The sequence below is a fragment of the Equus asinus genome, chromosome 5 (genome assembly GCF_041296235.1).
Source record: "Equus asinus isolate D_3611 breed Donkey chromosome 5, EquAss-T2T_v2, whole genome shotgun sequence".
In the NCBI taxonomy this organism is placed as follows: Eukaryota; Metazoa; Chordata; class Mammalia; order Perissodactyla; family Equidae; genus Equus; species Equus asinus.
In genome coordinates this window covers 100636264-100663429 of record NC_091794.1, presented here as the reverse complement: position 1 = coordinate 100663429, position 27166 = coordinate 100636264, and the positions used below count along the sequence as shown (strand labels likewise).

The window sequence follows — 27166 nt, the reverse complement described above, 5'->3', positions numbered from 1 at the left end:
AGCTTTAGACGGGCTTTATGTAGGGAAGTACCATTAGCCATTTGCGTTTGAAAAGGTCTGGGTTCTACCCTGCAGAACGGATCAGGAGGGCGATGGGCAGGGGCAGAAAAAACACTGGACTCTCCGCCTCTGTCTTCCAGGTGAGCAAAGGTGGAGGCCGTGGAGACGGAGGGAAGTGCGTAGTTCGGGATATATTTACGACTCAGTCACTGACTGTATTTGGAGAGTATGGAAATGGGAGACATCAAGGATGGTGCCCAGGAGGGTGATTGGACCAATGGTGAAGGGCAGGACTGTCTGGGGAGAGGCGGGACCCAGCAGGAGGACATCTGAGGCTGGAGATAAAGTCCTGAGTGGGAAGCTGGCTTCTTTGTAAAGCACCAATCCAGGTGTCCCCGAGCTGTCTTCTGTACCACCTGTGTTGTGTCACCTGCAGGTGTCACCCGAACATATTGCTTATGTTACTGTCACCTGAGCATGTCATCAGGGTAGCAATTGCCTAAACATGTCACCTGTGTCGCTATCACATAAACACATCTTCTGCGTGCATCACCTGCGTAGCAATTACCTGTACGTTTCCACCTGTGTCAGCCGTTATTATCTGATTACATCACCTGGGCAGCTGCCGGCTACTCAGGTTGCCTGAGCCTGTTTCTTTATGGAGCTGTCACCTGAACGTGTCACCTGCACACCTGTCACCGACGCAAGTCACTTAAGCAGGTCGCCTCTATAACTGACACCTATGAGTGCCACCTAAACATGTCACTCCAGGTTCTGTCACTCAGCAACAGTGCCCGGTGGAGAGGCTATTTTTCAGTCTAGCTGCGTTACAAAGGAAGTAGTTGCCAGAGGAGACGGTTCCTGCGGTTTCCACTGTCGCCGCTCCCTCTGAGACCGGAGTGGGGAGGGAGGCAGCCTCGTCCCCACGAAGTCTCCTGATGAAAAGCTCCCTGTTCCTCAAGTCCTTGTGTGACAGTCGGCAGACCAGATGTCAACCTCTGTGTGTTCTATGCAAATGAAGGTGTTTATTTGTGCTAATGAGGGCTGGGTTGTGGGAGGGGGGAGCCTTAGATGGGCTGGCTCCGGAGACGACAGCCCCACAGCAGTGGAAAGAGAAGCTGAGAGCCCAGGTGTGTGGGGGGTGAGGGGAGAGAGTGGGGGACAGTGAGTCATAAGGAAAAAGGAGCTTGAAGACAAAGATGGGGGGACAGCTGAGACGAGAGAGGAAAGGAGTGAATCTGAGGTTAGATTGCTCAGCAGAAACAGATGGGAGAGAGAGGCTCAGCTGAGCAGAGTGGAAATGTGTCCCCAAGGGGGTGGGAAGGAAGAACTGGATTAAAGGAAACCCCCCCTCTCGGGGTGGCAGGGCTGGGACGCACACCCAGAGCCTGTGCCCCAACCACCACCCTCTTTTCCTCCCATCGGGGTCTCTCTGATAGGACTGTTGGGCGGGGAGGGCACCATGCCTGGCACTCACTACGAGTTCCGAGAATCTGAACCTCTTCCCCAGGTTTTCTGCTGTGGCATGAGAACCTCTAAGACCCAAACACGGAGACCCCACTTCCTCCAAGCTGCGGCCAGAATAGGCTCCCTTTGGCCTCGTGGTCAGGCCCAGAGAAGGTGGGAACTTGCTGGAGGACGCACAGGTTTCCTTGACGCAGCATCAGTGCAGCCTCCGTGACTCCAGGTTGAGGCTCTTCCCTTTCAGCGTCCAGATCCCCCTGCCAGGCGCCCCCTCGCCCGCAGGGCTTCACAGGGCGAAGGAGCAAGAGCTGATGGCCGCTCGTCCCTGCTGACAGCGGCCTTGCCGTGACATCCTCACCTTTAGTCCTCGCTGCAGTCCTGTGAGGCTTCAGCCCCGTATTTCAGATGAGAAGATGGAGGCTCAGAGAGAGACGGCCTGACTGGCACAAGGTCACCTAGCACACCGTTGGCGGGGCAGGATTCGCACTCGGCTCTCCCCGACCCTGTGTCAGGGCTCCTTTAGTACGGGAGGCAGGAAAGAGCTGCCCGGTGGGCGTTTTCCATAGGGAGAGAACAAAGCACCGACTCACTGTCAGCATGGCCTGACCCTGTGGAAGGATCTAACACGGGGATCATCAAACTACAGCCTGCGGAGCAAATCCAGCCTGTTTTTTAGCAGCCTGTAAACTAAGAATGTTTTTTAGATTTTTAAGTGGTTGAGAAAAAATAAAAACAGAAGAAGAAGAAGAAGAAGATGTCATGGCATATGAAAATATATGAAATTCAACTTTCAATGATTATAAATGAAGTTTCATTGGAACACGGCCACGCTGATTTGCTAACGCACTGTCCGTGGCTGCTTTTGTGTCACAAGGACAGAGTTGAGTGGTTGTGACGGAGATGTAAGAGCAACAAACTTTAAAATATTTACTCTCTGGCCTTTTAGAGGAAACATCCAGAAGGTTTGGGGAGGTCTCTCCCATCCTCATGGGTCGCCTCCTCCGAGAGGCCCTCCTGACTACCTTGGCAGAACCAGCTGTTCCTCGCTCTGTGCTCGGGTCAGCTCACCCTTTTCCTGGTGATTTACATGCTGGTCAGCTTCTCTGCCTCCTCGTCCAATGGGAGGGGCTCCTTGGAGACAAGCATTTCACTGTGTTCCTTCTCAAGTCCCCAGGGCTGGGCGTAGAGCGACAGAAGGCTGTGTGGAAAGGGGAATTCTAGTTCCCATCCTGGCTCTTATTAGCCATATTGCAGGAGGCAGTTACATCCGCCTCTGGAGCCTCAGTCTCCAGGTTTCTGAAATGGGAGTCGCGATCCTCTCCTACGTGGAGGGATGCCCGGAGGAGTGAGTGGGGTGATGCCTGGGGTACCGGTTTTGAGCCTGCCCATCCTCCAGGTGCCTCTTAATCCCGTCATCCTCAGGGCCCCCTGAGCGTGGACACCACCACCATTCCCAGTTCATCGAAGCAGCAAGGAGCACAGATTTAACTCCAGCTGAATACACAGCCCACACCTTCACCTTCTGAAGCGCCAAGCGCAGGGCCTGGCAGACAGTCGGTGTTCCGTAAATGTTGCTTCTCCTCCCAGCACAGCACACGGGCCTGTGGTCAGTCAAGGGGCGTTTGTTGAGCGAAGGCTGAGTGGGGGGGCTTTGGGGCTGGTTTTCTGGAAGCTGTGCCTTATGGTCCCGGAGGACGGGCCCTCACCCTGCTCCTCTGCCTCCCCGCAGGTTGCCCGAGGTCCGCATCTCGGACAACGGTCCCTACGAGTGCCACGTGGGCATCTACGACCGCGCCACGAGGGAGAAGGTGGTCCTGGCCTCGGGCAACATCTTCCTCAACGTCATGGGTGAGTGCAGGGCCCTGGCCCTGGTGTTGCAGTGAGGAGCTGTGTGTGTGTGCATGCGTGCATACGTGCACGCTGTACAGAGGGGCTGTCCCAGGAAGCACCTGCCGAAAGCCTGTTGTGCTGGCAGCGGACGCCCTTCTTTCCCACCCTTGCTCTCGAGGGGCAGGAGGCTGGCCATGCCAACATGTGACCAATGTGTGACCGGTGTGTCCTTGCCACCCAAGGATTTGCTCTTAGGAGCTCTTCTCCACCCAGCACTGATGCTCTGCCCTCCTGAAGGTGGGGCCGTGCCTCATCCCCGGATGCTGGTGGCCGGGGCATTTGGAGGGGCCCCGACACGTTGTTTGGGACAAATGAGGACCTGAAGGAACGCTGAGAGCTTCCTGAGGGCCTGCTGCCACAGTCCCTGGGCCTCAGTTTCCACTTCTGTAAGATGGGCGTGGGATGCAGGCCCGGTGGGTCCTTCATGGACCACCCAGCTCCAGGCTCTGTGGCCTGGTGGGGACATGGGGCGGGAGGTCCTGGGCCCTGTGGGAGCAGCGGTGTGGGCACCTTCCGCAGGCTGAAGCCAAGAGCCACGTTCGTGGAAATACCTGTGGGGAAAGTGCAGTGGGGGTGGGCGCTCCCCTGGGGGGAGGACAGCCCTGGAACCTACCTGGGGGGCCTGAGATGCATCTCGGGGGGAGGCACACCTGCTGCAGAGGGAATGATTGTGACCGGGCCACGTGTGCCCTCCCTGGACCTCCCAGGCCTTTTCCGCAACACAGAAGCAGTGGATGACGAGTCAGGAAGTGCGCTGGGCTGAGTGTCGCGGCTCCCGGGTTCCGACCCAGGGTCTGTGCCTGCATTTCTAAGTCTGCAAAATGGAAGTAATGATGCTGATATCCGTCTCTGGCTGGCTGCGTCTCCCAGCCCAGCCTCGTTTCCCCCATTTGTAAAAACAAGGCCCTTGCTCCGTGCGATCTGGGAAGCCCCGGCCGGCGCTGAGTTCCTGCCAGGCGCGCTCTTGCATTCTGCTGTCAGAATTCCGGGGCTTGGGTCAACTCTGGGCCCCACGTTCTCTGATTTTCTCACCGAATGAGATTGACCGGGGAATTAAAGTCTCCCATCCTCGGCAATCAATGAAAGCAGAAAGGCCGCGTCCAAAGCCATGGCTTCTGGGGAAATTGAAGACCTCCAAAGACCAGACCCCCAGAGGGACATTGATTCCCGCAGGGGCAGCACGCGGCATGTTCTGCTTCCTGGGGGACGGGCCACGCAGGGGGTGGCGGTCCCTGGAAGCGCCCCCCTTGCAGTCACGCCCTCCCTGAGCGGCTCCTGCAATACACGGACAAGCAGCATTCCCAGTGCCCTGCCCCGGGCCCCTCACACCAGGGGACCCAGCGAAGAACAAAACTCAGTTTGCACCCTCAGGGGCTCCCAGTCTGATGAGGGACATGTACGCATTCATTTATTCAACAGGTGCTTCTGGCGCACCTACTATGTGCACGTAGGTGCCACCCATGCCAGGCGATGGCCACACACCTTCCATAGGACGTTTTTGTCCTTGGGGAGTTTGCACCCAGTGCATGGAACAAGCGTAAAACACACGCGGGGTGAATAAGTGAGATGAGTGCATAGTGATAAATACAGGGAAACAAATCAAGCAGGGTAATGAGATTAAGAGTGACGGAGGTGGGGTGGCAGCTAGTTTAGGGAGAGGACTCAGGGAGGGCCCCTCGGAGGCTGCCGGGCTGAGCGCTGTCCTTGTTATGTCCTTTAGTCCTCACAGTCAACCCAAGAGCAGGTACCAGTACTGTTGTCCCCATTTTGCAGGAGCAGATATGGAAGCACAGAGACAGCAAGCAACTTGCCTAAGGTCACACAGTCGGGATCACAAAATCTTCCTATGATATCAGGCAGCTCAGTCTTGGGGCCAGAACCCAGGCGTCTTAACTCCCTGGTCAGCTCTGTTGTACTGCTGGAGGCAGTGTAGACACTCCAGCTGAGGCTTCGTTCTATTGTGCCTGTGAGCAAGGACGTGGTCCTCAAAAGCCACCTCCTCCATGAGGCCCACGATCCTCATTAAATCACCAAAGGTCCCTGAGCATGTTACTCTCCCTCTGTGGCCTCAGTTTCCTCGTTCATACAATGAGGAGGTGTCACCAGATAATCCTTAGTTTCCTCCCAGCTCTGACATTTGTGAGTCTGTTACCCCACCTGCTAGGCAAGGAAACTGAGGCACAGAGAGGTCTCATGGGAGCCGCCTGGGTTGCATAGCCGGCCCGTGGTCCCAGCTGAGCATGGCGGCGTACTTCTGGCAGGCACGGCTCCTCTCTGCCCGTGGCACGGCCAGCCGAGACCTCTCTACTTCTGTCTCACCGTCTGGGGAGCGGAGGACTGTGAGCCTCTGGGCTCCTCCCGATGGAAAGAGGCAGCCACTGGGGGATGGGCTGACAGCTGATTGATCCCAGTCAGTGGGCAGGAGGCTGAGGCTGCCAGGAGGGACCAGGGAGGGGCAGGGCCAGGGCCAAGTGTGTAAGCCCCGCCCTCCACCCAGGACCCCAGACACAGGAAGGCTCTGACTTGTGGAAATTCAGCCCATCCCTGGGCAGAGTTCTCACTGAAACAGCACCCACCCATCTCAGTCAGTCCTCTGACTGACCCTGCTGCTCAGAGGTCGTTGTATTTGCCATTGGTGTCCTCAGCCCTGCTGTCCCCTGATGGGGCCAGTGCGCGCGTGCTCACTAAGCTGATGCCGCATCTACTGTCCCTCCCCGGCCTGTGCCCGACAGTGCGTGAGCTTCTGGCCTCACGCACATTATCCTATGGAATCCTGGCGACAGCCCTGTGAGCTGGGAGATGTTATAATCCCCACTATACCAGGAGACCGAGGCTCAGGGAGGAGAAGTGACTTGTCTGGGGTCATAACAGCCATCTGAGGCCAAAGTCTGTGGTCTAAACCAGCGGTTCTCAAACCTGAGCTGCATCAGAACCCCCCGGGGGGCCGGTGAAGGTGCAGACTGCTGGGCCCACCTCCGCAGCTCCTGACCCAGCAGATCTGGGCCAGGCCTGGGCATCTGCATTTCTCCCAAGTTCCCAGTGATGCTGGTGCTGCAGGCCATACTCTTGTCCATGTGCAAATGTATGATCCTTCCTCCTTCCAATTCCCACCTCCCCCTACCCCAGACCCAGGAGAATGCCCCCCTCCTTCAGCATACAAATTAAGGCCAGACACGGTTAGGTGCGAATCCCAGATCCATCACGGTGTCCGTAGGCCGCCCTGGGCCTCAGTTTCCCCATCTGTAAAACAGGGATAAGGAGACCTACTTCCTGGGGTGGCTGTGAAGTTTAAATTAGATAAATTTTGCTCAAGACCGAGCCCAGCATGAGGCAGCCAAAAGGTTCAGGAGGTCAGACTCTGTTGTCTTTATTCCCTGTCCCCAGCTGCCCGCCCTTGGGCACAGCTGTGGCGGCCTCTTTCTTGCCTCTGGTTTCAGCCCCAGCAGGGAGAAACCACGTCCATGATTCGTGACTCCAAGGAGCTTTAAGCCAGTCTGAGCAATGAGTGTCACAGCTTCATGCGCCGAATCCGTGGAAGGGGGCCCAGTTCTGTCCCGTTCCTGGAGCGGTGAGGCCCCCGGCCTCTGCCTTCCTGCCCTCCTGGCCTCCACCCTGAGCGTCAGCCTGTCCTGGCCCCACACGCCCCAGGGGAGGAGCCACGATATGTCCCAACTTTGCTAACGACAGCCACGCCTCACGCTTAGCCGGTTTGTGCCGGTTCCAATGTGCCTCCCATTGAACATGTCACCTGATCCTCGCCACAGCCCTCGGGGCCAGGATTACTATTATTCCCAATTCACAGATAAAGAGAGGACGCTCCAAGAAGGGAAAGGATTTGCTCTGGGACCCCTGGGACTGTGGCTGGCCCTGTCCCAGAGCAACACGGCTTGTGGGCTCACCATGGTCGGGAATGGTGGGGAGGGCTGCGAGAGACAGCAGGCTGAGTGCCAGGAAGCTTCCGGCTCTCTCCCACAGTCCAGCGGCAGCAGCAGCCCCAGCGGCAGGCACGATGCTGTGCCCATAGCGTAGGCCCAGGCTCCGAGAAGGAAGCGACCCGGCCAGGGTGGGGAGGATTAAACGAGATGATCCGTAGAACAGAACGCTCTGAGCCCAGGGTCTGGCACATTCCGAGTTCTCAATAAAGGGTTTCTCTTACGACAAACAGTAATCACGTCAGTCAAACATCAGGCACAAGCAGAAAGGCTTAAAAATGGTCTTACTCCCTCCCCACCTCCATGACCATCTCCTTTAAATATGTTTCAAGGCAAGTTTCAAAAATTGCAATCTCCTCACTGTTTTGGCCTCTCTGTGACACTGCGTAGACCCCTTCTCATCATGCACACACAGGCAAGGACCCCCCCTCGGAGCCAGTGGACCCTAAGGACTCTGACAGCCAACGGTGGGGCAAGACAGCCCCCTCCCCAATTTGGGGGTCAAAGGGAAGCTTCCCAGGACAGTGGGAGGGGGGAGCCGAGGCGCTGGGTACAGCCCAGGGCCCCTGTGTCAAAAGCAGGGAGCAGTTCTGCGGGAGAGCCGCCCCGGTCTGCCAGCACCACGCCTGCATCCAGCGCATTCTAACGCGCTGCCAGAGCCCTCCGGGTGGAGATCAAAATTCGAGAGCGGCTGTAATTTCACGCCTATAACGTCCCCGCAATGTGGTGGGGAAAGGCATTCCGGAGCCCCGTGGGTGACACCGAGGGTTCATGCCGCACAGTCATTAAAATGTTTTTATCCGAGCTGCAGATAAATTGTAAGCCAATTTGAAAGCCGCGTGCCGGGCCCGGGAAGGCATTATCCACAGTCACGGAAGGACAGCAGGGTCTCATCTTGGGGGGGCAGGTTATGTGGAGGAGCGTGTTAAGTGTGCGATGTTACAATCAATTAAATGTTGTGAGGCACAGACACCCCGGCCCCCGCCAAAGCCAAAGATGCTGGTCTTCGGGTTCCACCAGAAGACGGGGAGGCAGGTTTCTCTTCCACTCTCACCACACAGCACTGCCACCCAGGGACCCCGTCGGCCCGTAGCTAATAATCAAGGCCACTTTCCATCACGCACGGTGCTGAGTGTTCAGCCTACAGTTAATCGTGTGGCCCTCGCGAGAGCTCTTGGAGCCAGGCATTGTCACCCCCATTTCACTGGTGAGGGGACAGAGGCTCTGAGGGTTTAAGGGGCTCCCCGACACAAGGGAGAGAGCTGGGGGTCCCGCCTGCCTGGAGCTGGTGCTCCTAACGGCAACTCTGAACTCCCAAGGGAATGGTCTCTACCTCTGACACAGAGCATTAGCAACACAAATGTCAAGCAAGCCTGGGGGCTGGGGTGCCAAATGGAGAGAGTGGGGACCCCGGTAAGATGGAGGTCGAGCCTGGAGCACTTGGACTCAAGCACTCAGACGGTCGGGGGGCTGTCAGGGTGTGGGAGAAAGAGCACATCCCTGCCCCCGACTTCTCCTTTCCTGTGCCCCAGGCCCCATGGGGAGGTTCTCCCATCCACTACTACCCAGGGCCCCCTCACTGCTCACTCCCCCTGGAAGGAGCACTGGACTTGGAGTCCAGCAGATCTGGGTCCAAATCCAGGTCAGTGTCCACTTGTGGGGACATGGACAGTCCAGTGTTGACCTTCCTTTCTAGTAAAAACAGTATCAGAATGGCTTTTTTGTTCAAATATATTTGAAGGTGACTTGAATGTCCACACGCACAAGCATTCTAACTCTCGTTCATTCATTCTTCATTCGTTCATTATCTAACAAATATTTGCTGAGCACCCAGAACGTTCCAGGCGCTGTCATATGCATGGGACTTAGCTTCAGCAACGAGACAGACAGAGTTCCCCGTCCTTATGGACCCACAGTGTGGGCAGGGAGGCAGACACGAACGGCAGACAGCTGGAGCCCGGGGTATGTCCCAGGGTGTTTGAGCAAAGCAGACGCAGCCACAACAGAGGGACAGGGGCTGTTTTAAACAGGGTGGTCACTAAGGCTTCTCCGAGAAGGTGACACTCCAACAAGTGAGGCCTGAGCCATGGGGACCTCATGCCTTCATGCAACTGATTCGATGACGACTCATTCAGCATCTCCCCGTGCCAAGCACAGTTCCAGTGCTGAGGACGCAATGGAGAACAAGGCAAAGTCTTCACCACATGGAACCTTTGTTCCATCAAGGGAGACAGCTCGTGGTAGAGATGCAGAAACCGAGGCTTGATAACCATGTGAAGTCCCCAGGGGTGCCCGTAACAAGTGATCAGAACTGTTCCCGGCCACACAGATCACCCTTCACCGAGCATTTACTAATACGCCAGGCACTGTGCTAGGCTCTTCGTAAATTAACGCATTGAACAATCACAAACTCTGTAAGGTGGGTACCATTTCCCCTTCGACAGGTGAAGAAACTGAGGTCACTTTCCCAGGCCACCCCACCAGCTGGTGGCAGAGCGGGGATGAATGCAGCCTCTAAAGCCTGCCACTCTGCTCTTCTAGAAGTCACAAGGTATTGATTGGCATTAATAAAATGTTCTATCTTGGGATTCCTATCTCTGTTCTGAGGCTTCCAAGTGAGGTTGGCAGATGAAGGTAGAATTTTGGAACCTGAGGCCACAATGGCACCAAACCACACCTTATGCTTTCCAAACCTGGGACCAGGGGACACAACTCCCACCCCAGGGCGCAGCTGTATATAGACTTTGCATAGCCCGTCTCTTTTTTTTTTTCAGTATGGTTTCCTGTATTTTTATCAGATGCATTTGGTGCTTTTTTCCCCTTATTTTTTTAAAAAATGGTTTTATTGAAATATAATTCACATAACAAAATTCACTCATTTAAAGTGTACAATTCAATGGTTTTTAGCGTATTCACAGTTGTGCAACCAATTTTAGAACGTTTTCATTACCCTCAAAAGAGACCCTGTCCCCATCAGCAATTACTCCCCGACCACACCCCTCCCCCCAGTCTTAGGCAACCACTAATACACCTTCCATCTCAGTGGATTTGCCTGGACATTTCATGCAAATCGGATTATACGATATGTGATATTTTGTGACTTCTTTCACTCCATAGAATGTTTTCAAGGTTCATTCACACTGGAGCATGAATCAGCGCTTTATTCCTTCTTTTGCTGAATAACATTCCACTGATATGCAACATTTTGTTTATCCATTCACCAGATGATGGACGTTTGGATTGTTTTCACTTCTTGGCTATTGTCCATAATGCTACTATGAATATTCATGTACAAGTTTTTGTGTGAAGATAGAGTTTCAGTTCTCTCGGGTATATACCCAGGAGCGGGATTGCTGGATCAAATGTTCTCTCTCTGTTTAACCTTATGAGGAACTTCTAGTCTGTTTTCCAAAGCTGCACCATTTTACGTTTCCACCGCAGCGTATGGGGGCTCCAGTTTCTCCACATCCTCACCAACACTTGTTGTTATCTGTCTTTCTGATTTTAGCCGCCCTAGTGGATGTGAAGTGGTGTCTCATCGCGGTTTAGATTTGCATTTCCCCGATGGCTCCCGATGTTGAGTGTCTTATGCGCTTATTGGCCATTTGGGTATCTTCTTTGGGGAAATATCTTCAGATTCTTTGCTGAGTTTGTCAGTCATTTGACAAATGGGTTATTTGTCTTTTTATCAATGAGCTGTAAGCCTTCTTTATTGCAGATAAAGGTACCTTTTCAGATATGTTATTTGCCTGTATTTTCCCTCATTTTGTGAGTTATCTTTTCACTTTCTTGATGGCGTCCTTTGAAGGACAAAAGGATTTCATTTTGATGAAGTCCAGTTTGCATATTTTTTCTCTTGTTACTCGTGTTTTGGTGTCACATCTAAGGAGCCGTTGCCTGACCCAAGGTCACGATCTACTCCCGTGTTTTTCTTCTAAGCGTTTGTGTAGTTTTAACTCTTACGTTTAGTTTATGGTCTGTTTCGAGTTAATTTTGTGCGTGGCATGAGGAAGTCCACCTTCCTCCTTTGCATGTGGTTGTCCAGTTGTCCCAGCGCCACTTTTTGGACAGACTCCTCTTCCCCAATGAGTTGTCTTGGCATCCTTGTCAAGAATCAATTGACTGTAAATACGAGCGTTTATTCTGGACTCTATTCTCGTCCATCGATCGATAAGTCTCTCCTTAGGCCCTGCTGGTGCTTTCTAAAGCCAGCTGGCCCCCTCCAGTCTGGCTTCATTGCTCACCTGCTGTGTGACTTTGGGCAACGAGTTCACAGGCGTCCCCCTGTGGCCGGTTCCTCGGAGCTTTCCCATTACGAGAAACTCACCCCGGGGCTGGTGAGGGCCCCCCAGGAAAAGAGACCACGGGCACCATGCGGGGGATGGAGGCTGAGCCCACTCCCGTGAGGCCAGACCAGAACCCAGGATTTCTAGGGATCTGGAGCTCCACTTTCTAACACCAGATTCTTGACCCTGAGACTCTGGCTCTCAGCCCAGTGCTCCTCTCTGGAAAAGGAACGCATTTCCAGGACCAACAACTGGAGTGTCGAGGACATCTCCCGACTCAGGAAGGAGAAATGTCTGTGGCTTCAAGTGAGGCGGGGAGGTCTGCACGCAGGACTGAGCTAAACAGAGGAAACAACTCTGCTCTTCGAAGGGGAGCGGGCTTGGGTTTGCAGAAGCCCCTTTCAAGAAGCCTGCAGCACGCAGGACAGCTGTAGGGGGTGGGCACGCCCCAGGGAGAACCAGCGCGCGGCTGGTGTAGACGGCAGGCCAGGGGGCAGGTTAGGGCAGTGGAGGGAGGCCGCTGGTCTGAGAATCCCTGGGGGTCCCCAGGCAGGGTAGCTGGGAGGTGAGATTCAGCGCCCCAGATGCCTGCTGGGTGAAAAATGATCAGCTCATTCCGGTCCTGGAGCCTACGTGGATGAGCCACCTGCTGGGCTCGAACTAATTACATGAACTGGCCCCAGGCGACGGCAGTGGCCGCAGGCTCCAGGGAGCACAGGCTGCTGTCAGAGGAGGCGTGGACGGGTTGGGATCCAGGCCAGAGCCGCTGAAGAATCCCAGGGTGCTAGGGGGAGAGGGTGTGAACCCAGACCCCCAGCTCCCACCCCAGAAGCCCCCAGGGTCCTGAGGACCAGGCCTGGGCACTCTTGTTACCCCAGCAAACGTCTGGGCAGGCCCACCTCCAACCCCCTCCCCAACCCCTTCCCACCCAGTCCAGGTGAGTGACAGCAGGTGCTGGAGGTGCTCCAAGCTGGGCACAGGAGAGGAGTGGGGAGTCCCCAGTTGAAGAATTACCCCTCTGTTCAAGCAGTTGACCGGAAACAGTGTTTATTCCTCAGTGAGTCGAGGAGGGGCTAAGGCGTGGGCCTCGGCTTCAGCCGTGAGTTTCAAACCAAGTTCTGCAATTCCTGGTCGTAAAAGTGGCAAATGTTTCTCAAGCATATACTGTCCACCAGGCACAGTTTGCTGGACGCCTGTTAGTGCACGTAATTGTCAGAACAGCCCCCAAGGTGAGGTGCACTCTCCCCATCTTATAAGTTTGAAAACAGAGAGGTTACCAATCCCCCGAAGGGACAGAACTGGGATTCAAACCCCGGCAGGCTGGCTCCAGAGCCCACAGGCCCAACCATGATGCTGCACTGGCGGGTTATTTAATCTCCTCGAGCCTCAGTTTCCCTATCTGCTAATGGATGTTCCTGCAGCACCTCCCCCGCTGGGGCATGAAATATAAAGCCTGTGCTCCAGGCTCTGCCTTCTCATCCATTTGGCCCTAAGCTTCGCCCTGTAGATGTCGCTGGGATCAGGGAATGGGGTCGGAGCTGCGGGAAGTGACATCAGCCCAGCGGGAGCTCTCTCAGCCACGCGGTGACGATCCTGGCCTCCCGCCCTGGCCACTGAGGGGAGGGCAGGAGAGAACAGAGCCAGCAGCCCTGAGTCCCATCCTGCTCCCCCCCCCCCCCCGCCACCGCCTCGTTGCGCCTCTCCCTCTCCAGCCTCAGTTTCCTCATCTGGCAACTCGGGTGGTGAAGGCTCCTACTTCACGGGGGTGTGGTGACAAGGAAATAAGATGGTGCTGATAGAAACTGCTCAGGCTGGATCTGCCGGCAGGTTCTGAGAGCAGAGCGGGCGGCTAGAAGAGGAGAGAAGACAGGAGCCAGCCCAGGGCTCGGGCAGGAGAGGATGGACGTGGAGGCATTTCCAGACAGAAGCCACAGGACGTGGGGACCAATGGGAAAGATGAGAACAAATGTGGAGGACACGGCAGGACCTGGCTCTGGATGGAGACGGTCCCCTGAGCAGGTACCAGTGAAACCATGTGACTTCACTCAGCAGATGGTGACCATAGAAAACAGGCCGCCGGGGTGGAGAGGCCGGGACTGCAGTCCTGAGGACCTCTGCAGGCTTCCCCTTCCCCCGCCAGCCAGAGCTTCAGAGGAGGCACTGGACGGGCAGCGGGGGGCCGGAGACAGCTGGCAGAGCTCGGCTGCTGGAGGAGGGGCCCAGTCCAGAGGACTGAGGCTGGAGTGGCCAATCTTCCAGGATGGACACAGAACGTGTTCAGAGACTGGATCCCACCGTCTTGAGTGCCTGGACCTGGCCATGGACCTGGAGGAGGGGTGCTCACTCTGCCCACCTGCCCGCCCCAGCCCCCAGCTGGCTGAGGTCACCCGCTGAGAGCCGGTTCGGAGATGAGCCAGACAGATGGGTCTGGGGCTCAGAGGAGCACTTTGCATAACTGGGTCATCTACCAAGGACGGATGCTTCTCAGCTTCAGCCCCAAAGGCCCGAGCCTGCTGACTGCCTCCTGGACAGGCTTCTAGAATCTTCTGTCCTTCCCTCTTTGAACACGGCCCTGCAAAGGAGTAGTACCCTTGACCGCAGCCCACTGTGTGCTCAGCAACAGGCCCGGGACCTTCCCTTGGCCTCTAGTCCTCTCTCTAGTCTACCCACTTGCAGGCAGGCTCTATGCTGCCTCAGTTACAGTGGGCAAACCACAGACTGCTCAGAGAGGTCAGGGAACTTGCCCAATGTCCCACAGCAGTGAGGGGGCTGGGATTTGAGCTCAGGTCTGCTGGGAGCCAGAGCCCCCGAAGTTCCCACTACACGAGACTGCTGGGAAGACGGAGGACATGGCTCCTCTCAACGGGGACAGCACGGAGTATTCGGGCTGCACGTCAGCTGCTCCTCCCCGCCGTCTGCGAAGCCAGCAAGATCAGCGTCCCCATTTTACAGAAGAGAAAACTGAGTCTGCTAATGCAGGGAAGCCTCGAGCCCGCATCCGACGTTCCTGATTGCCTCTCCCTCCGTGGGGCCCTGCGGCCCCGAGCTAGGGATGGGGACAAGGCTTCCAAAGTGCATCCACACATTGGGCGTGATTTGGGAAGCTGCGTACCTTCTCTGACCAGCAATTGCAGATGGCACAGTCAACAGCACACAGTGTTCTGTGCATCTCGTCCCCGGGGCCGCAGAGCCGATGTCACCAGCCCTTCCCCAAGGGAAACAGACCATTTGCTCACTTACTCCTCACACTTGCAAGTCCTTGATTCAACCAGCATTTGTAAGCACCTCCTATGCACCTGCTATGGGAGAAGGACTGAGAGTCATCTAATATGGGGCAGCCAGGACATACTATAATAGTGGTGAATTTGATGGTTACGGGGTGCCAGACATTGCTCCGAGCACTTTAAATATATTAATTCCTTTAATCCTCACAACTCTCGGAAGTAGGTATTTCTATTCTCACCATTTTAATAAATGAGGAAACTGAGGCCCAGAGAGGTTAAGTAATTTGCCCAAGCTCACACAGCAAGTGAATAGAAGATCTTGTTTTCAAACCCAGACCGTCTGTCTTAGGAGCCTCTCTGCAGCCTCTCACGGGTGGCCCATCGTGCCCTCCTGAGCCAGGCTGGTGAGACCCATCTGCTCCCTGGCATTGTCCAGGCAGACGGCTGCAGCCCCCCGAAGCCCTCCCCAGCGCCCTGGCCCTTCTGTGTCTCACAGGCCGGGCCTCACCTCTCGCTCCAGGGTTGCCTTTCTTCGCTGACCACGCTGAGCTCTCGGCCTCAGCCTCCCAGACCCCCAAGGATGGGCCTGCGGGTGCTCTTAAACCTTGATGACTGCTAGGTCGGTGCGATGCTTTGTCCTCACCACCTCTGGGAGCTGGATTTAGTGGCTCCGGCAGAAGGTAAACTTCCCCTCCCTGGGACAGGCCCCTTCACTATGAGTGATATGTGGCCGTTGAGACGGCAGTGCGCGGCCGTGATTTAAGGAGCAGGCGTGAGGCGGAGGGTACAGGTGTGAACAGAGCTGTATCGGGAGCTGGGGGAGCAGAGACAGCGGGCAGGGCAGGCAGGGAGCCGGCCCCTGAGAGAGCATCTGCTGCCCTAGTCACTCTTGGGAGGGGAAGTAACCCCACCGCCTCCTGTGCAGAAGGGGAAACTGAGACCAGGCCCGCACTCCAAGCTGGCTTGGGCTGGTAGTGAGCAGTCTGTCTCTGCTGCCAGCTTGTGGTACGCCCTGGACTCAGTTTCCCCATCTGTACGTGAGGAGGCAGGATTCGCTCCCTGGGAGTGATAATCTTAATAACAAATAATCTTAACACTCACAATCATCTTAACAACAAGAGCCGGCACGGATGGAGCGTGCCGCACGTGCCAGGCCTTGTAGTAAGTTTATGCATGTTCTCTGCTTTAATTCCCACGACGGCTGGTGAGAGGGGGATGGTGGGTATTCCCATTTTACAGAAGAGGAAGCTGAGGTTCAGAGACGGCAAGCCACTTGCCCAAGATCACACAGCTAGTGGGTGACCAAGAGTCCCAACCCCTCTCTCTGAACGCAGAGCCTGACCTCCAGGCTCCAGGGATGACGAGAGGGCGGTGAGACCCAGCGCCTGCCCCGAAGGAGTCCCTGAGTGATGGGCGAGACAGAGAAGAGCACAGGTCTCCGGAATTCCAGCAGAAGGAAAACAAGGATGGTGAGAGAGGACTGTGGCACAGCTGAGGGGTGTGGGGCCCCCAGGAGGGAGAGTCTCCTTCAGGAGGAGGCATCAGGAGGGCTGCACGGAGGAGGTGGCCTCGAGCTGGGCCTGGTGGGCTGGGGGCAGACGGCACAGGAGGCGTTTCAGACAGAAGGAGCCTGTAGGCAACGGCGTGGGAGCAGGAAAGCGTGGAAGGTCGGCAGCGCTCCGTGTGGTGTGGCAGGACCCCAGGGCACAGGGAAGGAACGGGGAGTGCGATGGGATCATAATAACAGCAGCAATAACAACAGTGGCTCGCGTTTATTCAGTGCTTGCCAGGTGCCAGGCCAGGGTCTGAATGCTTTTACATCATGCTCACAAGAACCCTATCAAGTCAGTATTATGATGATCCAGATGTCCCAGGTGTTACAGATGAGGAGACAAGCACAGAGAGGGCAAGTGACTTGCCAAGGTCACCCAGCTGACAGGTGGCAGAGCCAGGATGAGTCAGCTTGGCTCCTGAGCCCCTATAAAGCCACCTGCTGTGCCAGTCTTGGTGGGAGGTGGGGAGGTGAGGAAAAGGCCCTCTGGGAAGGCGCTTCTCTCATGCCAGGCTGCGCGGGCACTGCTGCCCTCTGCCCGTCGGGCGTGGCTATGGACAGAGAGGAAAGACGAGGCCGTGCAGGCCCCTGAGGCCAGGCTGTCAGGGATGCCACAGGAGCCGGGCAGGCTGGGATCTCCCTGCCGCAGCCTGGACATTGGGAGCAGGAGCGAGGGAACTCTGGTGCCGGCCACACCCTCCCGGCTGATTCTCCCGTGGACCCCAGGCCCATCAGAGGAGAGACCACACTCCTGAGGCTCCTCATCAGGGAGAGCTTGGGCTTTGTCTGCTGGCCAGTCCTCCTCCTCCCTAACCTTCAGCCCTCCCGCTATAGCTTGCCTCGATTTCCCCTGCCCAGAGCCATAGGGTTTTCAAGCTGGAGAGGACTTAGGACTCGCCTAGTCCGGCCACCTCACCGGTCAGGCAGGAAGCCGAGGCCCTGGGAGAGATCCCACAGCAGGTGAGCAGCAGGCCAGCCGGGCACTCAGGTCTGTGAGCTTGGCTGAGGGCTTCGGCCGGACGCGGGTTCAAGTTCCAGCCTGGGTCCTTGCCGGCTGCGTAGCTGTGGACCGTGCCTTTGAAACCTCGGTTTCTGCCTCTGTAAAATGGAGACGATACTTCCGACTTCCTGGGTTCTGGGCAGCTCCGATGCATTAGAGCACTGAGCGTGGAACCTGCCCCAGGGTGACCGCCGGGGAGCAGAGAGGACGGTCAAATGCCCTCCCCAGCCCCCACACCGCCCTCTGTGTGCCTGGGGACCCCGTGGGCCCTCAGCTCAGGGTGCAGAGGAGGACACTGAGTGAATCCGCCCCCCTAGTGACCCCTGCCAGCGTCCACTCTGCAGATGCCACTGAGCTCTGCCCTGTGCTGGGGCCCTAGTCAGCGGAGCGAACAGCGTCCCCAGCCTGAGGAGCTCCCAGGCCAGCAGCCAGAGTGAGTGGTGTCGACCAAGGCTGCCCACTGTTCCCGGCCCAGGGATGGAGGTCACTGCTGACAAACGGGACGGCCGATGGACCCCCCCGTCAGCCTGGTACGTAGACTCACCATACCATGCGTCCTGCGCAGCGCTTCACAAACAGGAGCTCAGTCCACCCTCTCAGCAGCCAGTGCGACAGGCGCTGTTGAGATCCCCATTCTACAGATGAGAGAACTGAGGCTGGAAGGGGCCTGCGAGGGATGAGGTTAGGAGGTCAGAGATGACACAGGTGGCTGAGGCCCCGCGACATGGACAGCCCGCGTGGGCTGAATCTCTGAGACCCCCTCACCCCCAAATCAAGCCCCTCCACCCCGGCCAGGAGCTGGATCTCGTTGGGGACGAAGCTCTGCCTCACCCCTTTAAAAAGACACAATCCCGTCGATGTGCCACAAAGCTGGCAGAGTTCAGTGACCACTGGAGAGCTGGGGCGATGGCGCATGAGTGCTCATTGCACAGTTCTCTGAACTGTTGAATGGGTTTGACAGTTTTCCTAGTAAAATGTCGGAGAGGAAAAACGCGCAATCACCTTCCCGCCAAAGCCCCTTCACTGCTCCCCGCTCCTCGTCTCTCCTGGAAATTGCTTTATGAGAAGTAAGCGGCAAGAATGATTTACTTGCCCTTTGACTCAGGAAATCAATCCCGAAATGCTGATAGGACAGGAAATACTCCTGCCGCAGAGCCCTCGGGGGGAAATCTCCCGCTGGGAGGGAGGGCTCCCAGTGGGGAGTTGTGGGGGGGGGGGGGGCAGGGAGCAGGGCGGGCTTTCCAAGGAGGTTGGCAGGCGCGGCCCGTCTGTACTTCAGTCCTCACAAGCTCCCCACATGAGACGGTGTCCTCCTTGCTCTGCGGGCGAGGCCCAGGAAGGTAGCACCTGCCTAAGGGACATGCTGCCTGGGAACTGACGGATGGAGACCTCGGGGCCAGGAGTGCCAGGGCCTGGGTGGGGAAGGCCAGGAATTCAAATCCTGGCCTTTGTATTTGTATGGATCCCAATCTAGATCCAACAGGGCTCCCCCGCTGTTCTAACCCCCAGAACCCAGGGCTGGGGGATGTGGTTCTGTTGGAAGGCACAGAGGTTTCCCAGGGTAGGGAAGAGGGCGTGGGGCCCACCCAGAGTCTCCAAGCCCCAGCCCACTACTCTCTGGGGGAGGGGGAGGTTCAGAGCAGCCTGAAGTTGACCTTCAGCAGGAAGAGCTTGAGCTGGGTGCCACGGCCGCTGGCCAGGTCTTCCCCACTTGCCAGGGCCCCTCAGGCTTCCGTGCGCTTCCAGAGGCTTCTTTCTGAAAGCTACAAATATGGCACCTGGTAAAATCACCCATGTGTGTAATATATACCTCAGGGATACATTGAAAACATCCCCCAAATAGCCAGCCTTGCTGCTATTTAAAATGGATTCATGTCACACCCCATAGATTTCATCTCTGCAGAAATGGCACTTATCGTGGGCCTGAACACATTCGCTCTATTGCCACATAAACTACAATGGCACGGAAGGGCCCAGGCGGTCGCACGGGGTAGCCACAGGCAGGCTGCAGGACCGGCTGCTTCCAGCTGGCAAATCCCAGGCACAGGGAGGGTCCACACGGGACTGGCGGCCCAGGAGGCCAATCAGAAAACTGGGGACACTGACAGGCTGCCAATCAAGGCATGAGCAGAAAGTTGCACGACTTCTGAGGGACGGGGCTTTGAGGATTTGAGGTCCTTTGATCTGATCAGTGCAGAGAGCCAGTCTCTGGAGAGTTCCACCTATGCCTGTGTGCTGAGCCCCTGAGAAGCCAGAGGTTCTCTAATCCTCCTGAGCCTTACCCTCCCATCAGCAATAATTTTCCCTACTGTTTACTGAGCACCTGCCCTGGACCAGGTACTTAGTGTGCATACCACCCCCACCAAGGGGGTCTTGTTATCTCTAGAGATGTCAAACCAGTGGTTCACACGCTGAATTTGCATTAGAATCTCCCAGATGGCTTGTTAAAACCCAGCTGGCTGGGCCCCACCCCACTGCTGGGTTTCTGATCCAGCAGGTCTGGAATGAGGCTCATTTCTAATAAGCTCCCAGGTGAGGCTGATGCTGCTGGTCCGCGGAACACACTTTGAGAACCACCAGGTTAAAGGCACAGTCCACGAAACAGCACCAAGAACGCAAATCCAGATCCCACACCAAGACCTGCGGCCCGGCCTCGCCTCTACCCCTTTAAGTGCGTGTGCGAGCAGGATTTTATTTCTCCGTCAGCAGTAACCGGAGTTGCATCCTGCTCTGCCCAGCCTCACCGATTGCCCACCCCCGCTCCAGCAGCCCCTGCTCCCCCCAAACAGGCAGCCAGAGCCTCCAGTTGGGGTTGTTAATTTTATCTTCCACCACTGCGAAAGCACAACAGCTGGCAGAGGGGGGGCGAGGCAGGTGAGCAGGGGCTGCCAGCCAGCTCCCTGCCAAGTGGAAGCAGGGGATGCATTATGCCTGCAGCCACTGAGTTTCCTCCACTCAGAAAAGCTCCTGTCCCCGGGTAGGGAGGGTCCCGGGCAGCAGCCACCCAATGACCTAGACCCCAGGTCCCCCACCCCTCGCGACTGCATCAGCACACTGCTTCCCATCCACTTTCCTGTTGCGAGGGGCAGTGGGCTTTGCTCAGCAGCTGCCACATAAAAGGGCCGTGGCAGCCCAGACAGGCACAGACGCTGCGTTTCTCTCTCCTGTCGCTGATGGCAGCTCCGTCTGGGGCTTTTTGTCAGGTTTTCTTTTCCCCTTGGCTGCTGTTACTACTCAGTTCAATATTTAATTTTCTCATAAACCAAAGACTTGTGCTTTTTCCCTCTCGTTTTCTTGCTGGAGTCCCCCCTCCCCCTGGTGGGGTCTTCCTCCTCGGCTTTCCGCTGGGAGAGGGAGGCATGGGCCAGGCTGGAGCAGTCAGCCCTTCCAAACTGGGCAGGGATTGGAAGCCACGTCACTCGGGTCCCTCCCCTCGCTCGTTCCCTCATCCATCTGAGAAATGTTGATTGAGCAAACCCTTGTGTGTCAGGCCCTTGGGGTGCTGTGATAGACAAGAGGGGTTCCTGCCCTCGTGGTGAGTGCTTCCCACTGGGAGTGTCAGAGAAGAAGTGTGCAAACCAATATATGAAAGAATCATGCATTATGATGGGCTCTATGGAGAAATAAAGTGCTGTGACAGAGAGTAAAAGGGGGACCTGGCTTAGATTGGGAGGTGCCGTTTGCGCCGAGACTTGAAAGATGAGCAGGACTCAGCCATGCGAAGAGCTGAGTGAAGGAGTTCAGGCCGAGGAAGCAAGAGAGGCAAAGGCCTTGGGGTTGGAATAAGCTCAGGGTGTTCACGGACCTCCCCCTACAGAAAAATCTTGGTGCGTTGGGAGCATGGTGATGGGGAAGGTGGCACCGGTCACAGCCAGGCTAGAGCTGGGGGCAGGGCCACAGCGTTACAGGGTCCTGTGGGATTCCCTCCACCAAGAAGCTGTGTGCCTGCCTGTGCTGGGAGAAAGGAAGGAAGGAAGGAAATAGGAATTGAAATTGAATCCCTGTGTGGCAGGCTTGCACCAGCTCTGAGGTCAGGTTGAAGAAGGAGAAAGCCCCAGACTTCAGGGAACACACAGTCTAGTGGAGAAACAGACATGGACCAAGGACAGAAGGACAAGCACTTGCAAGGATGACAAGTGTAAGGCTGCTCCAGGAACCCAGAAGATAAACCCTAATCCAGTCTGGCCAAGTCCTAGAAGGCTGCCTGGAGGAGGCAACAACTAAGGCCAGCCCTAAAGGATGAGGCAGAGTCAACCAGCAGAAGGACCGGTATGTGCAGGCCACAGAGGAGGTGAGCAAGGTGAGGAAGCAACCTTGGGCAGCTCAGTGTGGCTGGAGCGCAAAAGGCTTCCTGGAGGAGATGCTCTTCTGAGCAGCATCTTGAAGAAGCAGAGAGACTAGACTGGTGGAGAGGATTGGAAAGAGACTGAGATGCGGGACCAAAAAATAAGGAAAGAAATTAAAATAGGGAACATGGAGGGACATTTATATTCATGGACACTTTTATAATAAGAGGGTGGTTTTCTTTTCTTCTTGTTTTTGAAGTGCGCTGTAATGACTAGGAGCTGATTGAAAAGGAAGCCAGTCAATAGGGCAGGCATGCTGAGAGCAAAGAATGGATTTTTGCGAATAATATAATTGTGAACTTGTCTTTTTCCTCCCCGATCCCACCCCAAAATCTAATTGATTACCATCCCATGATAAATGACGCCCAGAGCAGGAGTGTGCTAAACACGTCATGAACTGGCACCCAAGCAACAGAAGAGATGATCCCCTCCTCCAGACAATGGCGGCTCCTGGGACAGACAAGGGAGGGGTGTAGGCAATCAAAGAAATAATATAAACCATCCCTTTCCGTTTACACAGCCTTTGCCGTCCTTGTGGAATGTTTATGTCCGTCTTCTCATCTACTTCTCCTCTCAAAAATCCTGGAAGCTGAAAGGTTGCAAGGATATGTTTTATGGAACCCATTTTATAGATGAGAAGACTGACGCCCAAGTGGTTCTGTTGATTTGCCCGAGGTCTCATGGGATGTTGGTAGCAGAGACTGGGCTGGAAGCTTGGTCTGACTCTATTCAAGTCAGTTCCTCGGGGGGAGTTGGGGCCCTTCATGGTGGGGAGAGAATTTAACTCTAGTGGTACAGTTAGACACGGGCCTACTGGGGTTCATATAAGAACAGCCTTGTGCTCCCAAATTGCAAAGGCCACAGGATGATTTACAGAGCCAAGAGCCATCGTGTTAGCTCCAAAATGAGTTACGATGACTAAAACAAAGTTTCTGCTTTCAAGATAAAGACAGGCAGTATTTCAGAGTTAATTTCATGAAACCGATCCCCCGTCCGTTAACTCGCTGTGTCTATGTTCACTGTTGAGTGTCAAATAACTTCCACTCCCGCCTCCCTCCCTGGCCGGGGAGCAGTGGGGACGGAGGTTAGCTGTGATGCGCGCCTGTGTCAGACGCAAAGCCGCCTTGCCTTTCTTGATGCTGGACAAAATCAAAGAAACTTCTAGCATTAATTCTCTCTGCCTAAGGCGATGTCAGAAATAAACCGGGAAGTCCACTGGCTTGACTCGGGGTCAGTGCATTCAGGGGAGTTTTATGGTGGTGGCCTTCGTTTGACCATGATGGTGGACTGACAGCACGGAGGCCTGCCTACCACCCAGGGCTGGCGTTACACGAGTGAGATAATGTGACCGGAAGCAGTTTGTAAATTCTGAATCTCAGCCCATGTCTAGGTTCTCGCCACCACCACGTCTGCTGTTTACCCCTCCCCAAGCAAACATGCTGCGCAGGGTCTCTTCACCCGAGGAGGGTCATTCCGGGTCAACGGTGCAGGTGGGTGCGTTGGACACTGTCACAGAAGAGTGGGGGAGAGATGGGTGAGCCAGGGGTCTTTGTTGACGATTATCTGCCATTATGTGCCACCTGGGTCACATGCAGGTGGCCTTGCTTTACACTGCTCATTCTGGAGCCTGACTTTGAACTTGGGATTATTCTTGTGAGGGAAGTTGTGTAGACTTTATGCCTGTGCCTGTGGTTGGCTGGCTGCCTTGGACTAGGCACTGCTCCTGGGGTCATGGCATCTCTCCCAGGCACGGGGCACATAAGGGGGCTGCTCACTTTGACCTTGGTCAGAGATTGTAACAGGGGTGGACGTGGAGATGAGACTAGAGATGCGGTTGGGGGTGGGGGAGGGATGGAGACATAGATGAGGATTGAGTTGGAGATGGGAGTAAAGATGGGGATCGAGATAGGCCGGGAGAAGGGAATGGAAGTCGGGAAAGGACTGGAAAAGGGAATGAGGTGGAGGTGAGGATGGAGATGGAGAAGGAAATAGGCATTAGAAAGGAGATGAGAAAGAGATGAGGGTGGAGATGGGAATGGAGGCGAGGATGGAGATGCAGTTGAGGATGGAGATGGAGATGAGGATGGGGAAGGGGATGGAGTTGAGGATGGAGATGGAGATGGGGATGGGGAAGGGGATGGAAGTGAGGATGGAGATGGGGATGGAGATGAGGATGGAGACAAGGATGGAGACAAGGATGGAGGTGAGGATGGAGATGGAGAAGGGAATAGAAAGGAGATGAGAAAGAGATGAGGGTGGGGGTGAGAATGGAGGTGAGGATGGAGATGGAGTTGAGGCTGGAGATGAGGCTGGGAAAGTGGATGGAGGTAAGGATGGAGATGAGCATGGAGATGAGGATGGGGAGAGAGATGAAGTTGAGGGTGGAGATGGGGATGGAGATGAGGCTGGGGAAGTGGATGGAGGTAAGGATGGAGATGGGCATGGAGATGAGGATGGGGAGAGAGATGAAGTTGAGGGTGGAGATGGGGATGGAGATGAGGATGGGGAAGTGGATGGAGGTAAGGATGGAGATGAGGATGGGGAAAGAGATGAAGGTGAGGATGGAGATGGGGATGGAGTTGAGAATGGAGGTGGGGATGGAGGTGAGGATGGGGAAGTGGATGGAGGTAAGGACGGAGATGAGGAAGACTGAGAGTAAAGAAAGGCTGTAGATAATGAGCCTGAGAAACAGTGGGTTGTGGGGGAAAGAATGCTGTCTGTAGTCAAGAGAAGGAAAGGAGAAGAGGAAGGGTGAGAGTACAATGTGATGTGTGGGGGAGCAGCCGTAAGCAGCCGGGGACGCCCGGGTGTAGACAGCTCCCTGACTGCCTGCTCTCAGAGCCCTCCACTGGCAGACAGGAGGCAAGATGCAGAGTGACGTTTGCCTAGGACACAGCAACTGAGGAAGATGCTGATGGGGAGAGTGTGGGAAGCCTGGGCTGTCCACGCTGCTGTGAGGAGCCCTGCTGTGTCATCGTCCATACGACTGGAATCTGTTATTGTCTTATGAGCTTGATTAAGCAGACATATTGCTAACTCCTGCTCAGAAATGTAACGAGGGAACACAGCCCTCAGTCAGGGTCTGCGTGGGTGGTGTGCATGACTCAGCTACAGATCTCCAGAACGGGGACGTGTGTGTGCGTGGAAGTGTTCGGTATGTGTGTGGGGCGGGGGGCACCCGTGGGGTGCAAAGAACCCTGGCCAGGATTTGGAAGGCCCGGGTGCCCGTCCAGCCTCTGCTATTGACCTCTAGTGTAACCTGAAGCAAATCTCTCCTTTTCTCTAACCTCAGTTTGCTCACCTGTAAAATGGGAGGTCTCGACCAGCGTTCTCCAAAAGAAATACAATGCAAGCCACATATTTAATTGTCAGTTTTCTAATGACCACGTTAAGAAGAGTTTTTAAAAAGGTGAAATTATTTTAATACTATGTTTATTAAATCCATTATATATCCCAAATGTTATTTCCAATGTAAGCAATATAAAAATATTAATGATATGTTTAACATTCCTTTTAAAATTTGTCTTCAAAATTCAGTGTGTATTTTACACTTCCAGCACGTATGAACTTGAAAGAGCCACATTTCAAGGGCTTGGCTGCCACATGATGAGTGGTTACTGTATTGGACAGTGGCAGTCCAGGGCGTTTTCTGGTGTCCTCACTAAATTGAATGCCCAAAGGCATTCTCCCAACTAGTAGCAAGGAGCTCAAAGAAAGACTGTTAGTGAGTGATAGTGCTAATAAATGCAGCTAACAGCTGGGAGGGTGCATTTTCAAAACGCTTTCAGGTCCTACTTCTTTGCATCCTCCCAGGTACCGCATAATTCCATTCTGCAGATAAGGAAACTAAGATTCAGAGAGGTTAAGTAACTCACCCAAGGTCACACAGCCGGAAAGTGGTACAGCTGGTCTTTGAACCCTGGGTGGTCTGATGTAGAGTCCACACTCTTAACCATTGTCCTATACTACCTCCCTTACAATGGTGATGCAAATAATATTAATTAAAATCGCTGAAGTGCATTGCAGGCTTACTATGTGCCAGGCGTCTTGTGAGTATCATCTGCTTTACTCCTCAAAGCAATTCTATAAGGAAGATTCCAGGTGTCTAATTCCTGTTTGCTCGATGAAAGGACGAAAGAATAAGTGAGTGATTTTAAAGATGCCCCTGCCCAGGTCTGAACCTCTCGGATCTTTAGAGGGTATAATTATTCCTGCACATACGCCACCATGAGTGATGCCAGAGTTTTACGCTCTAATTGGCTTGGTCCCTTAATCTTCGGGACAATCGAGTTAAGTCGAGCCACCCACAGGAGCAGGTCCCGAAAGATCTGGATTACAAGGCATCCATGGAAGCTGAGACGTGCCAGGTCAATGAGTGCTCCCTGCGGCTAAAATGTGTATTTACGGCTAAAGGTACCAAGTGATGGGAGCTCCTTTCTTCTTTCCAAAGATTGAGATAGCACAGCTTTGTGTCAGAGTTTGGACTCTGGAGCGAGGGGGTTTGGGTTCAAATCCTGACTCTGTAAACCCAGATAAGCTACTCCACCTCTTAACCTTCCCCGTCTGTAAAATGGGAGGAAGATAACACGCCTCATAGACTAATGGTGAGGATTAAGTGAATTAACCCGCATTAAGGACAGCTCCTGGCTCCTAAATCTTAGCCGTTGCTCGTCTTGCCGTGGGCTCCAGGTTTTCAGTCGAGTTCTAGAAAACTGAGATTGCAGAATCTGCGACTTCTGGGTAATTGAAGTGTTCTGGTGTGCTTTTCCCGTCTCGGAATTTCTACCCCACTTGCCATCTGCTTCCTACAATCTTACACTTAATTACAATTCTCCATCTATTGTTCTCCTGTTGTTTCCTGTTTGTTCTGCTTCCCTTGCCGACGGCACGTGGCGGCTGCCTGCGTGAATGAATGGCTTGTACCTGCCTCCTTTCGTAGACCTTAAAATAGAGTCGCCTGGCATCTGTCGCCCCCGCCAGCCTGTGAGCTTCTCCGCACTCCATCACGGGCGCCCTCGGCGAGCACCTGGCGCCATGCCCGGCACCTAGTAGGTGTCAGGAAGCGTTGTCGAATTTAATTAAACGTAACTGGAGTGAAAACCCCTTGCGGGAAAGGAAGACCCACGCCTCCTCCTTTCTCTGCTTCCCCCGCTGCATGTGACCCGAGGCTCGATAAGCCAGAACTGACAGCCTTTCCCCGGTGGAGTTCTAAGATTCCGGCTCCTGTCCTCCTGATTACAAGGGGGTTGGGGAAATAATAGGAGAAATCATAAGAATAGTGAATTCTTACCGTGTCTATTAGCTGGTTCATCCTCCAAATATGTCTGCCGGGTATTATTCCATTTGACAAATTGGGGACGGAGGCTCCCAGTTTTGGTGACTTTCCCAAGGACATGGAGGTGGTGGTGACCTAGCCAGGACTGGGACCCAGGAGTGCCCACTGGCTCCACGTGTGCCCTTCCAATACCCCAC

The 27166-nt window shown here is 54.9% G+C and overlaps 1 protein-coding gene and 1 long non-coding RNA gene across 7 annotated transcripts in view; one reads left to right on the top strand and one right to left on the bottom strand.

Annotated features, from left to right (window-relative positions):
- The window catches only part of IGSF21 (immunoglobin superfamily member 21), a 240438-nt gene that overhangs the window by 196351 nt on the left and 16921 nt on the right, over positions 1 to 27166 (top strand). For 5 of the 6 annotated variants that reach the window (XM_070510910.1, XM_070510911.1, XM_070510915.1 and 2 more), the window contains exon 4: positions 3194 to 3312. In XM_070510910.1, the coding sequence (XP_070367011.1) occupies positions 3194 to 3312 (119 nt within the window). Of the gene's footprint in view, positions 1 to 2653; positions 3071 to 3193; positions 3313 to 27166 lie in introns of those variants that run through there. The other variant, XM_070510912.1, reaches the window with a different exon arrangement.
- LOC139045361 (uncharacterized) lies at positions 16551 to 27127 on the bottom strand. Its single transcript, XR_011503600.1, has 3 exons — positions 26985 to 27127; positions 17893 to 18015; positions 16551 to 17446 (listed from the first exon to the last, which is right to left on the bottom strand). It is a non-coding gene; the product is annotated as an uncharacterized lncRNA (long non-coding RNA).